At 54.7% G+C, this 14,642-nt stretch overlaps 1 protein-coding gene across 1 annotated transcript in view; it reads right to left on the bottom strand.

Moving 5' to 3' along the window:
- LOC128898080 (glycerophosphoinositol inositolphosphodiesterase GDPD2-like) overlaps nucleotides 1-1,180 on the bottom strand; it is a 39,443-nt gene extending 38,263 nt beyond the window's left edge. The window contains exon 1 of the mRNA XM_054169481.1: nucleotides 956-1,180. Coding sequence (XP_054025456.1) covers nucleotides 956-1,180 — 225 coding nt within the window. The remainder of the gene's footprint in view (nucleotides 1-955) is intronic.
- Between the last annotated feature and the right edge of the window lie 13,462 nt (nucleotides 1,181-14,642).

Here is a 14,642-nt window from a genome sequence, read left to right as displayed (position 1 = left end):
TGCCACCTGCAGATGGACAGGGCGATGGCCTCCCTCTCCCTGGTTCCCTGCCCGTTGGCATGGCACAGCTGTGAGCCTCACCCTCTGATCCAGGTCTCAGCAGAGGTGCAGCCCTGGGTGAGTCAGGATGCAAGGTCACATTTCTGTGCCAGGGAATCGCTCTGGCATTGCCTGGCATCCTGGGGGACCTCTGTGATCTCCTGCCACTTTCAAAGCTGAGTTACAGGGAGGCGATGGCATCCTGCAGCGATACAGCAGCTGCGAGGCTGGGCAGCAGCCTCAGCACCCCTGCTCGAGCCAATCCTGTTCCACACCATTATCAATTAACAGCTCTGGCACAAAGTATTGACCAGGTCCATGAAGTGTGCCCACCCAGCAGGTCTGTGAGGCCGCAGCAGTGGAGGGGCTGGCACGGCACAGGAGCAGCTGTGAGCCAGCACCCACGGCTCGAACCCAAAGCACTCCAGGTGCTGTCAGCTGCGAGCAGCTAGCAGCAAGCTTTGCCTCCCTCATCTGTGTGTTCTGCCAGCTCCAGCAGGGACCACCTCTGGTGCCACAGTGCACAGCAAACCCACGTGTGGGGGCTTCCTAGTGGGGCACAGCCCGTGGGATGCAGAGCTCTTTGCACCAAAGGTGAAAGGCTTGGGTTCAGGCTGCAGATTAGAAAGAGAGGAAGATGCGGGCACCGCGCAGGGGCGAAGGACCAAGCAACAGCTTAGGCGGTGGGGAGGGGAAAGCACAGCCTGAAGAAGGAGACCAAGGTGATGCTGGAAGAGGGGAGGCGGCAGCAGAGTGGCTGCAGACCCAGAAGCTGTGGATTTTAGGGGTGCGAGCAAAAGCTGAGGGAAGAGGTGCCCCTGAACCAGGGATCCCCCCGGCACTGGCGGCCGTCTGACCGCGCTGGGGGCAGCTCCCATCTCCCTCTATAGCCCAGGTGGGACAGCACCGCCGCTACCGAGCGGGAGCAGGCTCCCGGAGCGAGCGGAGGGGAGCGGCCCAGGAAGCCCTGCCGGAGACGGGCTCGCCGCCTCTGCCGCCTGCAGCGGCCACCTCTGGCCGCCCGAGGGCGCCAGCGCGCCGCCGGCGGCCTCACTCTGGTTACGCAGGTCCCTCCCGCGCCTTGACGGCGGGGGTCAGCCATGTTGAGCGAGGGCACGTGGCTGGTGCCTGTGGAAGCCATTTTGAGTTCTGGCACGAGAGCCGGACCGCAAGCCCCGCCCGGGCCCTGCGCCGTCACGTTCAGGGCGCAGCCGCCGGAGGCTTTGTCCCTGTGAGGCTGCTGAGCCCTGGAGCGGGCTGCCCGCAGAGGTTGTGCAGTCTCTGCTCTGGAGACTTTCCAACCCCCCTGGCTGTGTTCTGGGTGCCCTGCCCTGGGTGACCCTGCTCTGGCAGGGGGGTTGAAGTCAGTGATCCCACCCCTAACGCAGCGGGGTGGGGCAGTCAGCAGCACCACTTCATTGTTTGCCTTTAGAGGAGGAGGGGAGAAAGGGGAAAACTGAAGTGAAGATGGCAGAGAGGTCTTTAGCCTGCTTCTGCAGCTCTCCTTCTCCCTCATCCACATCTGTCCCCAGCTCCTCCTTGTTCGTGGTGGTGTTTTGGCCCTGGCCTTCGGGGCTCGTTGCCCCTCCTGTGCTGTGGCCGGCACAGGTCGCACAGGAACTTCTGCAGGCAGATGGGGAAGGAGAGAGGCAGGGATTAGGAAAGGCAGCCTGGCTCCCACCTTCCACTGAGACACTCCTGGCCATGCCCCTGGCCCCACCTGACTTCTCCTCCAGCCCACCCCAGCCCACCCCCCATCAGCCCATCCTGCTATGCAGGGCACCCTGCTGGGTGGTCACTTACACATAGCCGCAGAAAGGGACCCAGTGTGCAGGTGTGCAGGCCTCTGACAGGGCATCAATGCTGATGCTTTCATAGTCCCCAGAGCCTCTGAGAGGGCTTCGCTGCTGATGGTTTCATAGTGCCCAGAGGTCTCTGACAGGCCTTCAAAGCTAATGATTTCATTCAGTCCAGAGGTCTCAGCTGGGACCGGGTTGCTGCTGCTGTCAGGGTGCCCAGAGGTCTCTGCTGGAGCCTGGCTCCTGCAGCTTTCATGCGGCCCAGAGGTCTCTGACGGGGCTTCAACGGTGATGGTTTCATTGTCCCTAGAGGCCGCTGACAGGGCTTCAGTGGTGATGGTTTCATAGTCATCAGAGGCCTCTGACAGGGCATCAATGCTGATGGTTTCATAGTCCCCAGAGCCTCTGAGAGGGCATCACTGCTGATGGTTTCATAGTGACAGAGGCCTCTGACAGGGCTTCAATGCTAATGGTTTCATTCAGTCCAGAGGTCTCAGCTGGGACCTGGTTGCTGCTGCTGTCAGGGTGCCCAGAGGTCTCTGCTGGAGCCTGGCTCCTGCAGCTTTCATGGTGCACAGAGGTCTCTGCTGGAGCCTGGCTTCTGCTGCTTTCATGTTGCCCAGAGGTCTCTGATGGGGCTTCACTGCCGATGGTTTCAAAGTCCCCAGAGGTCTCTGACAGGGCTTCAATGCTCATGGTATCATTGTCCCCAGAGGCCTCTGACAGGGCTTCAATGCTCATGGTATCATTGTCCCCAGAGGCCTCTGACAGGGCTTCAGTGGTGATGGTTTCATAGTGCCCAGAGGCCTCTGACAGGGCATCAATGCTAATGATTTCATTCAGTCCAGAGGTCTCAGCTGGGACCTGGTTGCTGCTGCTGTCAGGGTGCCCAGAGGTCTCTGCTGGAGCCTGGCTTCTGCAGCTTTCATGGTGCCCAGAGGTCTCTGACAGGGCTTCAATGGTGATGGTTTCATAGTCCCCAGAGGTCTCTGAGCGGGCTTCAATGCTGATGGTATCATTGTCCGCAGAGGCCTCTGACAGGGCTTCAATGCTAATGGTTTCATAGTCTCTAGAGGTCTCTGGCAGGGCTTCGCTGCTGATGGTTTTGTTGTCCCCAGACGTCTCTGACAAGGCTTCAATGCTGAGTGCCCCTCAGCCCTGGGCACTTTCTCAGGCACAGTTTCCCCAGGGCCCAGCTCCCACTTCATGAGGGCAAGGAGGGCCCTGCACAGGGCTTCCCATGCTTTCAGCTGCACCGGGGCACAGCCAGAGGAGGAGCAGCAGCCACTGCTGGTGCCAGGAAGCTCCTTGCAGATGGCACCAGCCGGCCCTGAGCCTGCAGCATCCAGAGGCAGCGGCACGCAGCGGGGAGGGGCGACACCGCCCCGAGGGATGGCTGGGGCAGGGACGGTGCCTGTGGGCACTGCGCCCCTCGGCCCTGGGCACTTTCTCAGGCACAGTTTCCCCAGGGCCCGGCTCTGCCTGCTCCATCTCAGGATGAAGTCTCCCCAGGAGCCCTTCAGGCTCCACCATGTGCCCCCGTGCCCGGTGTCACCCTGCAGACAATGGGCTCGAGAGGGTTGCTTACTGTCCTCTCAAAGAGCAGAGAACTCAGGCCTCACACCAGGGGCTTGGCAGAGTCGGCAGCACTTTATTTGTTGCCGTTTGGAGGAGGAGGGGAGAAAGGGGACAAGTGAAGAGGGAAGTTGTTCTTCTCCCTCATTCACATCTGTCCCCATCACGATGACTCATCTCCTCCTCCTCCTCCTCCGCGGTGGTGGTCTCCTCTCCTGCCACCACATGTGGCACCGGAACACCTGCAGGCAGATGGGGAAGGAGAGAGGCAGGGATTAGGAAAGGCAGCCTGGCTCCCAGCTTCCACTAAGACACTCCTGGCCATGCCCCTGGCCTCACCTGACTCCACACCAACCCACTCCCCATCAGCCCATCCTGCTGTGCAGGGCACCCTGCTGGGTGCTCACTTACAAATAGCAACAGGAGTGGAGCGAAGATGTAGACCACTACAGTTGCAGACACCAACACAAGTACGGTGTAGTAGTAATATGCGAGGATTGTGGCAAACATTGTTTACCTGCCGACTTCTGCCTGCTCCCTGTGAGCCTGCAGCCTCTTTTATAGCCCCTCTGGCAGAGGCCCCCCTCTGTGAAGTCATGGGGGGGGCAGGCTCCATCCTCCTCCTCTGCCTTTTCTGCACTACACCACCAACATCCCCACATGAACTCTGCCTCTCAGAACTTTCACAAACTCTTCACCTTGGTTGTTTGCAGTGTTCTAAACTAAAACCTAAGGAGCACTTTTTCAAGATTTCTCCTGGAAATTGCCCTGCCCCTAAATCCAATCATTAACCAATTGGGCAGGAAATAAACTGCCTTGTGTTCCAGCTTCCCCTCCGATATCAGAGGGGCTGGGCGTAGATTCCGAGCGTTGCCCAATTCCGTCTAGTGGTAACTTCAACATGTAATTAATACGCTCAGACAATAAGAGAGGGCTTCACTGCTGAAGGTTTCATAATCCCCAGAGGTCTCTGACAGGGCTTCAATGCTGATGGTTTCATAGTCCCCAGAGATCTCTGAGAGGGCTTCAATGCTGATGGTATCCTTGTCCCCCGAGGCCTCTGTCAGGGCTTCGCATCTGAGACCTGGCTGCTGATGGTTTCATAGTCATCAGAGGCCTCTGACAGGGCATCAATGCTGATGCTTTCATAGTCCCCAGAGCCTCTGAGAGGGCTTCGCTGCTGATGGTTTCATAGTGCCCAGAGGTCTCTGACAGGCCTTCAATGCTAATGATTTCATTCAGTCCAGAGGTCTCAGCTGGGACCGGGTTGCTGCTGCTGTCAGGGTGCCCAGAGGTCTCTGCTGGAGCCTGGCTCCTGCAGCTTTCATGGTGCACAGAGGTCTCTGCTGGAGCCTGGCTTCTGCTGCTTTCATGTTGCCCAGTGGCCTCTGACAGGGCTTCAATGGTGATGGTTTCCTAGTCCCCAGAGGTCTCTGACAGGGCTTCAATACTCATGGTATCATTGTCCCCAGAGGGCTCTGACAGGGCTTCAATGGTGATGGTTTCATAGTCCCTAGAGGCCTCTGAGAGGGCTTCACTGCTGATGGTTTCATAGTCATCAGAGGCCTCTGACAGGGCATCAATGCTGATGCTTTCATAGTCCCCAGAGCCTCTGAGAGGGCTTCGCTGCTGATGGTTTCATAGTGCCCAGAGGTCTCTGACAGGCCTTCATTGCTAATGATTTCATTCAGTCCAGAGGTCTCAGCTGGGACCGGGTTGCTGCTGCTGTCATTGTGCCCAGAGGTCTCTGCTGGAGCCTGGCTCCTGCATCTTTCATGGTGCACAGAGGTCTCTGCTGGAGCCTGGCTCCTGCAGCTTTCATGGTGCACAGAGGTCTCTGATGGGGCTTCACTGCCGATGGTTTCAAAGTCCCCAGAGGTCTCTGACAGGGCTTCAATGCTCATGGTATCATTGTCCCCAGAGGCCTCTGACAGGGCTTCAGTGGTGATGGTTTCATAGTGCCCAGAGGCCTCTGACAGGGCATCAATGCTAATGATTTCATTCAGTCCAGAGGTCTCAGCTGGGACCGGGTTGCTGCTGCTGTCAGGGTGCCCAGAGGTCTCTGCTGGAGCCTGGCTTCTGCAGCTTTCATGGTGCCCAGAGGTCTCTGACAGGGCTTCAATGGTGATGGTTTCATAGTCCCCAGAGGTCTCTGACAGGGCTTCAATGGTGATGGTTTCATAGTCCCCAGAGGACTCTGAGCGGGCTTCAATGCTGATGGTATCATTGTCCGCAGAGGCCTCTGACAGGGCTTCAATGCTAATGGTTTCATAGTCTCTAGAGGTCTCTGGCAGGGCTTCGCTGCTGATGGTTTTGTTGTCCCCAGATGTCTCTGACAAGGCTTCAATGCTGAGTGCCCCTCGGCCCTGGGCACTTTCTCAGGCACAGTTTCCCCAGGGCAAGCTCCCACTTCATGAGGGCAAGGAGGGCCCTGCACAGGGCTTCCCATGCTTTCAGCTGCACCAGGGCACAGCCAGAGGAGCAGCAGCCACTGCTGGTGCCAGGAAGCTCCTTGCAGATGGCACCAGCCGGCCCTGAGCCTGCAGCATCCAGAGGCAGCGGCACGCAGCGGGGAGGGGCGACACCGCCCCGAGGGATGGCTGGGGCAGGGACGGTGCCTGTGGGCACTGCGCCCCTCGGCCCTGGGCACTTTCTCAGGCACAGTTTCCCCAGGGCCCGGCTCTGCCTGCTCCATCTCAGGATGAAGTCTCCCCAGGAGCCCTTCAGGCTCCACCATGTGCCCCCGTGCCCGGTGTCACCCTGCAGACAATGGGCTCGAGAGGGTTGCTTACTGTCCTCTCAAAGAGCAGAGAACTCAGGCCTCACGCCAGGGGCTTGGCAGAGTCGGCAGCACTTTATTGTTTGCCGTTTGGAGGAGGAGGGGAGAAAGGGGACAAGTGAAGAGGGAAGTTGTTCTTCTCCCTCATTCACATCTGTCCCCATCACGATGACTCATCTCCTCCTCCTCCTCCTCCGCGGTGGTGGTCTCCTCTCTGGCCTTCGGCGCCTTTGTACCTCGTTGGTTATGGTGACCACAGGCGGCGCCGGAACATCTGCAGGCAGATGGGGAAGGAGAGAGGCAGGGATTAGGAAAGGCAGCCTGGCTCCCACCTTACACTAAGACACTCCTGGCCATGCCCCTGGCCCCACCTGACTCCACACCAACCCACTCCCCATCAGCCCATCCTGCTGTGCAGGGCACCCTGCTGGGTGCTCACTTACAAATAGCAACAGGAGTGGAGCGAAGATGTAGACCACTACAGTTGCAGACACCAACACAAGTACGGTGTAGTAGTAATATGCGAGGATTGTGGCAAACATTGTTTACCTGCCGACTTCTGCCTGCTCCCTGTGAGCCTGCAGCCTCTTTTATAGCCCCTCTGGCAGAGGCCCCCCTCTGTGAAGTCATGGGGGGGGCAGGCTCCATCCTCCTCCTCTGCCTTTTCTGCACTACACCACCAACATCCCCACATGAACTCTGCCCCTCAGAACTTTCACAAACTCTTCACCTTGGTTGTTTGCAGTGTTCTAAACTAAAACCTAAGGAGCACTTTTTCAAGATTTCTCCTGGAAATTGCCCTGCCCCTAAATCCAATCATTAACCAATTGGGCAGGAAATAAACTGCCTTGTGTTCCAGCTTCCCCTCCGATATCAGAGGGGCTGGGCGTAGATTCCGAGCGTTGCCCAATTCCGTCTAGTGGTAACTTCAACATGTAATTAATACGCTCAGACAATAAGAGAGGGCTTCACTGCTGAAGGTTTCATAATCCCCAGAGGTCTCTGACAGGGCTTCAATGCTGATGGTTTCATAGTCCCCAGAGATCTCTGAGAGGGCTTCAATGCTGATGGTATCCTTGTCCCCAGAGGCCTCTGTCAGGGCTTCGCATCTGAGACCTGGCTGCTGATGGTTTCATAGTCATCAGAGGCCTCTGACAGGGCATCAATGCTGATGGTTTCATAGTCCCCAGAGCCTCTGAGAGGGCTTCGCTGCTGATGGTTTCATAGTGCCCAGAGGTCTCTGACAGGCCTTCAATGCTAATGATTTCATTCAGTCCAGAGGTATCAGCTGGGACTTGGTTGCTGCTGCTGTCAGGGTGCCCAGAGGTCTCTGCTGGAGCCTGGCTCCTGCAGCTTTCATGGTGCCCAGAGGTCTCTGACAGGGCTTCACTGCTGATGGTTTCAAAGTCCCAATGGTACGAAAGACATGGGAAGCAGAGGAAGAATAAGGGAAATCTAGAAAGGCAGAGAGTGAGCAGAGGAGTCTGAGTGGTTGTGTTTGGTAGGGGGGAACGTCCTTCCAGATCTCTGCAAAGCTCAAATCCCAATCCTCCCTCCCTGCAAGCTTCCAGGAAGAGAAAAGAGGACCCTAGGATGATGCTGGCTCATTTCCAGAGTAATAAACATCCTCCAGCCTCAGCAGAGAGGGGCAGACAGTCAGCAGGTGGAAAGCCAGCTCCCCAGCAAGCTGTGCCCACTTGCACTGGTGGAAGAGCCTGCTCACAGCCTGCCTGCTTCTGCCGTCCTTTGATGGTGGCACCAGAAATTCCCTTTCCTTTCTCTGTTCTCTCCCTCTTAGGACCCACCAAGCTTTGTGGGTTGGCTCTGGTGCCAGCTGTCTGTGTTTCTCCAGTTCAATTCCCCAGCCAGGTCCTTACCAAGAGGACCATCCTGAATCCCTCACGACCAGCATCCAGAGGCAAGGTTGGGCCCAGTGCACACAGAACCTTTGGCAGAGCTGAGTCACGAGTGGCTGAGAAGGGAAGTGGGCAGTGGGGTGGGCAAGCCAGGACCAGCTTGGTGCCCAGAGACCACCTGCCCCCCTGTTGCCACAGCCCTGCTGCAGCCCCACCAGGCTCAGCTGCAAGGGTGGTTAGGAGCCAGAGGGGAAGTTGCTGAGGGGAAAAAGTGAGCAGAAAAGGCAACTTAATCACAGCCCACCCATAATCACTGCCTGAGCTGCAATCAAAGCCTTCTGGCCCACTGAAGTCAGTGATCAGTGAATCACAGGATCACAGAATGGGTTGGGCTGGAAGGGAAGCTCAAGGCTCAGCCAGTTCCAACCCCCCTGCCATGGGCAGGGACACCTCACACTACAGCAGGCTGCTCACAGCCACATCCAGCCTGGCTGCAAACACCTCCAGGGATCATAAGTGTTCAGGTTTGGGGCCCTCACTCCAAAAGGGACATTGAGGGGCTGGAGCAGGTGCAGGGAAGGGTCTGGAGAGCAGGTTTGGAGAGGAGCAGCTGAAGGAGCTGGGGGTGTTCAGTGTGGAGAAGAGGAGGTTGAGGCGAGACCTCAGCTCCCTGCAGCTCCCTGAGAGAAGGTTGGAGCCAGGTGGGGGTTGGGCTCTTCTCCTTAGGATCAGGTGATAGAAAGAGAGGGAATGGCCTGGAATTGTGCCAGGGGAGGGTTGGGTTGGAGATGAGGAAAAATGTCTTTGCTGCAAGAGTGGTCAGGGAGTGGCAGAGGCTGCCCAGGGAGGTGGTGGAGTCCCCAACCCTGGAGGGGTTCAAGGAACCTGTGGCCATGGCACTTGGGGCCATGGTTTGGTGGCTGTGGTGGTGCTGGGTTGCCGGTGGGACTGGGTGATCTTACATTCCCCAACCCCTCACCATGTCCTTGGTTGATGGCTGCATCTATCAGGCTTCAGCTCTCTGCTCTTTCCTAGCAGCAGCTTGGCAGGTTGTGCTCCCTTCAAGGTGAGCTCTTCCCCCAGCTCCAGCCTGCCCATGGCCCTGTGCTCTTGTGCTCACATCCCAGTGGAGCTGACTTCAGGTGGCAGTGTGCCAGCCCAGGAAACCAATAGCTACATTCCTAATTCTTCATGCATCACTCAGGGTCTATTTGCATACAGCAAGCAGAGCATTATCCTGATGAAGTGTCAAAGGACATGAAGTGCAAACGGCAGAAAGGAGAAGAGACAAAGTCTCTCCAGGCTCTGCTGTGTGACAGGAGACCTCCCAAAGACCTCTGAGCACAGCCCCAGGGGCCATCCCTCTCCCACCTGTGTGTCCAGTACAGAATCACCAAGGTTGGAAGAGACCTCAAAGATCATCAAGTCCAACCTGTCACCACAGACCTCATGACTAGACCATGGCACCAAGTGCCACATCCAATCCCCTCTTGAACACCTCCAGGGATGGGGACTCCACCACCTCCCTGGGCAGCACATCCCAGTGGCTAACAACTTTCTCAGTGAAGAACTTTCTCCTCACCTCCAGCCTAAACCTCCCCTGGCACAGCTTGAGACTGTGTCCTCTTGTTCTGCTGCTTGCCTGGGAGAAGAGACCAACCCCCTCCTGGCTACAGCCTCCCTTCAGGGAGTTGGAGAGAGCAAGAAGGTCTCCCCTGAGCCTCCTCTTCTCCAGGCTAAGCAACCCCAGCTCCCTCAGCCTCTCCTCACAGGGCTGTGCTCCAGACCCCTCCCCAGCTTTGTTGCCCTTCTCTGGACACCTTCAAGTGTCTCAATGTCCTTCTTAAACTGAGGGGCCCAGAACTGGACACAGGACTCAAGGTGTGGCCTCAGCAGTGCTGAGCACAGGGCACAAGGACTTCCCTGCTCCTGCCGGCCACACTCTTCCTGATGCAGGCCAGGATGCCCTTGGCCTTCTTGGTCCCCTGGGCACACTGCTGGTTCATGTTCAGCTGCTGTCACCCACTACCCCCAGGTCCCTCTCTGCCTGGCTGCTCTCAGCCACTCTGTCCCCAGCCTGTAGCTCTGTATGGGGTTGCTGTGGCCAAAGTGCAGCACCTGGCACTTGGACTTGTTGAATGCCATCCTGTTGGCCTCTGCCCATCTGTCCAGCCTGGCAAGGTCCCTCTGCAGAGCTCTCCTACCCTCCAGCAGATCAACTCCTACCCCCAGCTTGCTGTCATTTGCAAACTTACTGATGATGGACTCAATCCCTTCCTCCAGATCATCAATAAAGCTATTGAACAGGCTGGGCCCCAGCACTGATCCCTGGGGGACACCATTGGTGCCTGGCTGCATTGCATTCCATTGTAGAGTGTAGTTTTTGCTTGGAAACACAGCTTCATTTGCTTCTAACTGAGTTGGTTTGGCAAAGTCAATGCTGGGGGGGGAAGCTCCAACCCACCACAGTGGTTTATGATTGATTAGGAGACATAAAAGACCTGATTTTTCTACCTGCTTCCATTGAAGTGGAAATCAGAGTTATCTGCCCAGCCTTGCTAGGCATTTATTATACACTCAGCAAACTGAAAACATGCCTTTTATTAATGGAATCATAGAATCATTCAGTGGCAGCCCTCTGCCATGGGAGGAGAGGCTGAGAGTCACTGGGGGTGTCCAGTCCTGAGAAGAGAAGGCTCAGGGAAGACATCACCATGGAGCAGGACATGAAGGGTGGCTGCCAGGAGGATGGAGACTCCCTTTGTACAAGGAGTGCCATGGAACAGACAAGGGGGGATGGGGACAAGGTACTGCTGGGGACATTCCCATTGCACTCCAGGAGAAAATGTTTGCCGTGAGCACAGTCAGACCCTGGAATCGCCTCCCAAGGGCAGCAGTGGAGTGCCCTGCACTGGGCAGCTTGAGACTCAGCTTGCCAGGGTGCTGAGCCAGCTCCTGGCAACTGCACTGTCACCTGGAGAGGTTGGAGCAGAGCATCCTTGGGTCCCTTCCAGGCTGGCAGTCTGGGGTTCAATGAGGCTGGAAAAGACCTTTCAGATCCTTGAGTCTAACCCTTAAGCCTACTCCACCAATTCCACCACGAAGCCACCTCCCCAGGCACCACATCTACACAGCTTTTAAACACCTCTGGGGGTGGTGACTCCACCAACTCCCTGAGCAGCCTGGGACAGTGCCTGAGAACCCTTCCAGTGGAGAAAGCTTTCCTAATCTCCAACCTAAACCTGGCCTGAGGCCATTTCCCCTTGTTCTAGCACTTGCTACTTAGGAGAAGAGCCTAACCCCACACCTCACTGCAAGCCCCCTTCAGGTAGCTTTAGAGAGAGGCAGTCCAGACTGTCACTACCTGCAGGTCCCAAAACATTGACCATCTCTGAGAGGTTGGATTGCATTGCAGTTGGCTCATTTCTAGGCTCACATCAAGAGGAGCCAGGCTGCCTTCAAAGGACAAAAGGAGAGACAGCCTCTCTGTGTGCACTTTGATTTGCTTCCTCCCTTGTTAAGAAGACCTCTCCCCAAAAACCTCTTTACAATCAAGGCTTTGGTCTTGCTTTCTTGGTTTGGCTGCCTGTGAATGGATTGCCAGGGGGACCGGAGAGTGGGAGATAAATACATTGCCTGCACTACCTCTGGAGGAGAGGTTACCCAGGGAGGCCCCATCCCTGGAGACATTCAAGATTGGAATAGAATAGAATAGGAATAGGAATAGGAATAGAATTAACCAGGTTGGAAGAGACCTTGGAGCTCATCAAGTCCAACCTATCACCCAACACCATCTCATCAACTAAACCATGGCACCAAGTCCCCTATCAGCCTCCTACTAAACACCTCCAGGGATGGGGACTCCACCACCTGCCTGGGCAGCACATCCCAATGGCCAGTCTCTCTTGCTGGGAAGAATTTCTTCCTCACCTCCAGCCTAAACCTCCCCTGGAACAGCTTGAGATCGTGTCCTCTTGCTGCTTGCCTGGGAGAAGAGACCAACCCCCACCTGGCTACCACTGATGAATAGAAAATTCTCATTAACAGAATAACCAAGTAGATAAGAATTTTCCTTGTTAGCTGCAATGCTGGAATGCAGGGAGGGGGAGAGGAGTTGGCAGACAGCCTTTGCATAGGTAAGGAATAGCAGGATTTTTCAGTGATTTACTTCTGTTAGTCCTAGACAAGATGGGTTTTGTATTAGATAACGGACACCTGGTGATCTGTATACTTCTGCTGTTTTTAGATAGATAATCTTTGTATAGATAGGAAGCATCTGGACTTTTCTGTGAAGTATTGACATACCTCTGTCATGACAGACAGAGAACTTTTTGTATAAAGGTTTGCCCAAAACTGTCTGAAGACACACAGGCCTTTTGAAATGATTCTACCTGTGTCCGGCGCTGAAATAGAAGCATAACACAAGAAACTTGCTGAGTCTCTTGTGCACCTTTCTCTAAGTCAATTTGGTGACCGCGGCAGGACGACTCTGTTTGGCTGCAGGACCTGCTGAGGAGCCGGACCGCTCAGGGCCCGCCGAGACATTCTCGAGGAGAGCTCCGCTGCTCACCAGATCGCTGCAGGAACAGAGCAGACTGCCAGGAAAGAGAAGGTTTGCTTCTATAAAAGGGGTAACTCCGTAAGGCGCGAGGGGACGCCCTGCGCGGGAGAGAGGCATTTATTGCACCCCTAGGGAAAAGAGCTCTTGGGTTGGGACCAGGGGGGTCCCAAAGGTAACTATAAGTATCGTTTAAGTGTGCGAGGGGCCAAGAGGGTCCCTAAAGAACAAAGTATTAGAAATACTGTTTAGGTTTTGAATGTGTGGCTGAGTGTGTGGCCAATAACTGTGTGCTAAGGACCGGTCATTATTGTTGTAATTGTATTTGTATTTGTTTTGTGTTCTGTGTGCTGTAAAAAGACAGTACTGTGTTGTATTGTGTAAAATGGGAGGGAGACAAAGTAGTGAGATCCCAAGACATAGCCCACTTGGTTGTATAATTGCCCACTGGGGGGAAATTGGAGGCCCCCCAGGAGGGTCAACAAATCAAAGACTCTGATTAAATATTGTACCCGCTGGTGGCCATTATATAAATTAGACGGTGGAGAGAAATGGCCTGGAAATGGGAGTCTGGAGTATGAGACTTTACTGCAATTGATGTTGTTTTTAAGAAGAGAAAAGAAATGGGATGAGGCAATATATGCTGATATGTTTTTCTATCTCTGAGAGCATCTGGAGTTTCAAAGGGACTGTGGTATCAGAGCTCCCTCTGATCCAATGGTTTTGTCCCTTGAAAAAGAAAACAAGGCCAAGAAGAAGAGGCAGACACGGTTGAAAAGGTGTTGCTCTGCGTGTAGCATAGGGCAGAGGTGTCTTAAACTTGAGGAATTAAAGGACCTGCCTGTATTTTATCAATCTCCAGGAAAATTGCAAGGGGTAGTGACAGAGAGTTCAGAAAATAATGCAGGAAGTTCTGGGAGTGGCAGCAATTCAGACAGTGACACCGGAGTCAGTTCCCAGAGCTATGCTCAGGGAAGCCCAGTGGCAAGAAGGACCCGAGGACAGCAAGCAAATGCCCCGGCTTCCCAGGCACTCATTCAAGCCCCCCTGCGACAAGCAGTAGGGCCTGAGGGGGACCCAGTCTGGATTAAGGTGCCTTTTACAAGTCATGATTTGGATAGTTGGAGAGAGAAGGCTAAAAATTATCGTAACGATCCCACAGGGATGGCTACACATTTCCGATTCATGATCAGGCAGCACAATCCAGACTGGGACGATATCCAGTTACTATTAGAATAAATGACTGAAACAGAGAAACAATTAGTTGAAAAACATGGATTGGAGCTAGCAACAGAAAGAATTCAAACCCGGGGAGGGGGGGCAAACATTGGAGATGTATTCCCACTCCAAAATCCGGAATGGAATACGAACAATGCCCTGCAAAGGACTAGAGTGGAGGAATACCGGGAGTTCGTAGCCAGGGGAATAGAAAAAGCCATTCCGAAAGCAATTAACTGGTCTGTGTTATACTCAGTCAGACAAGGACCTGGTGAATCACCCTGGGAATTCTTAGATAAGCTGAGGGAAGTCATGAGGAAAAACACCTCTCTTGGCCCCGGATCAGAAGTAGGTATACAACAACTGGTATCACTATTTATTGGGCAATCTGCTAGTGATATCAGAAAGAAGTTGCAAAAGTTGTCACCCCCGCAGGGAAGGGATTTAGAGGCACTTTTGGATGTAGCATGGAGAGCATTCTCTAACAGGGAAGAAGAAAACAGGAGAAAAGAGAAGAGAATGTTGGTAGCAGCGTTACAGGAAAGTAAGGAGACTAAAGGGACTAACAGAGTACGGTTGGAAAAAGATCAGTGTGCGATTTGCAAAGAGAAGGGACACTGGAAAAGAGAATGTCCAGAGAGGAAAAGGAAAAATAGAATGCAGGCACAACTAGAAGAGGAAGACTAGGGAGGACCAGAGGAGACTATAAATACCCTAGCAGAGCCTCTGGTTTTAATGAAGCTAGGGGAACAAGAAAATAAACTGGAATTCTTAGTGGACACCGGAGCAACCTTTTCAGTCTTAAATCAAGCACTGCT

Source organism: Dryobates pubescens, chromosome 18, assembly GCF_014839835.1.
Source record: "Dryobates pubescens isolate bDryPub1 chromosome 18, bDryPub1.pri, whole genome shotgun sequence".
NCBI classification, from domain to species: domain Eukaryota; kingdom Metazoa; phylum Chordata; class Aves; order Piciformes; family Picidae; genus Dryobates; species Dryobates pubescens.
The sequence above is the reverse complement of the archived record's forward strand: the minus strand, read 5'-3'. Positions and strand labels throughout refer to the sequence as shown.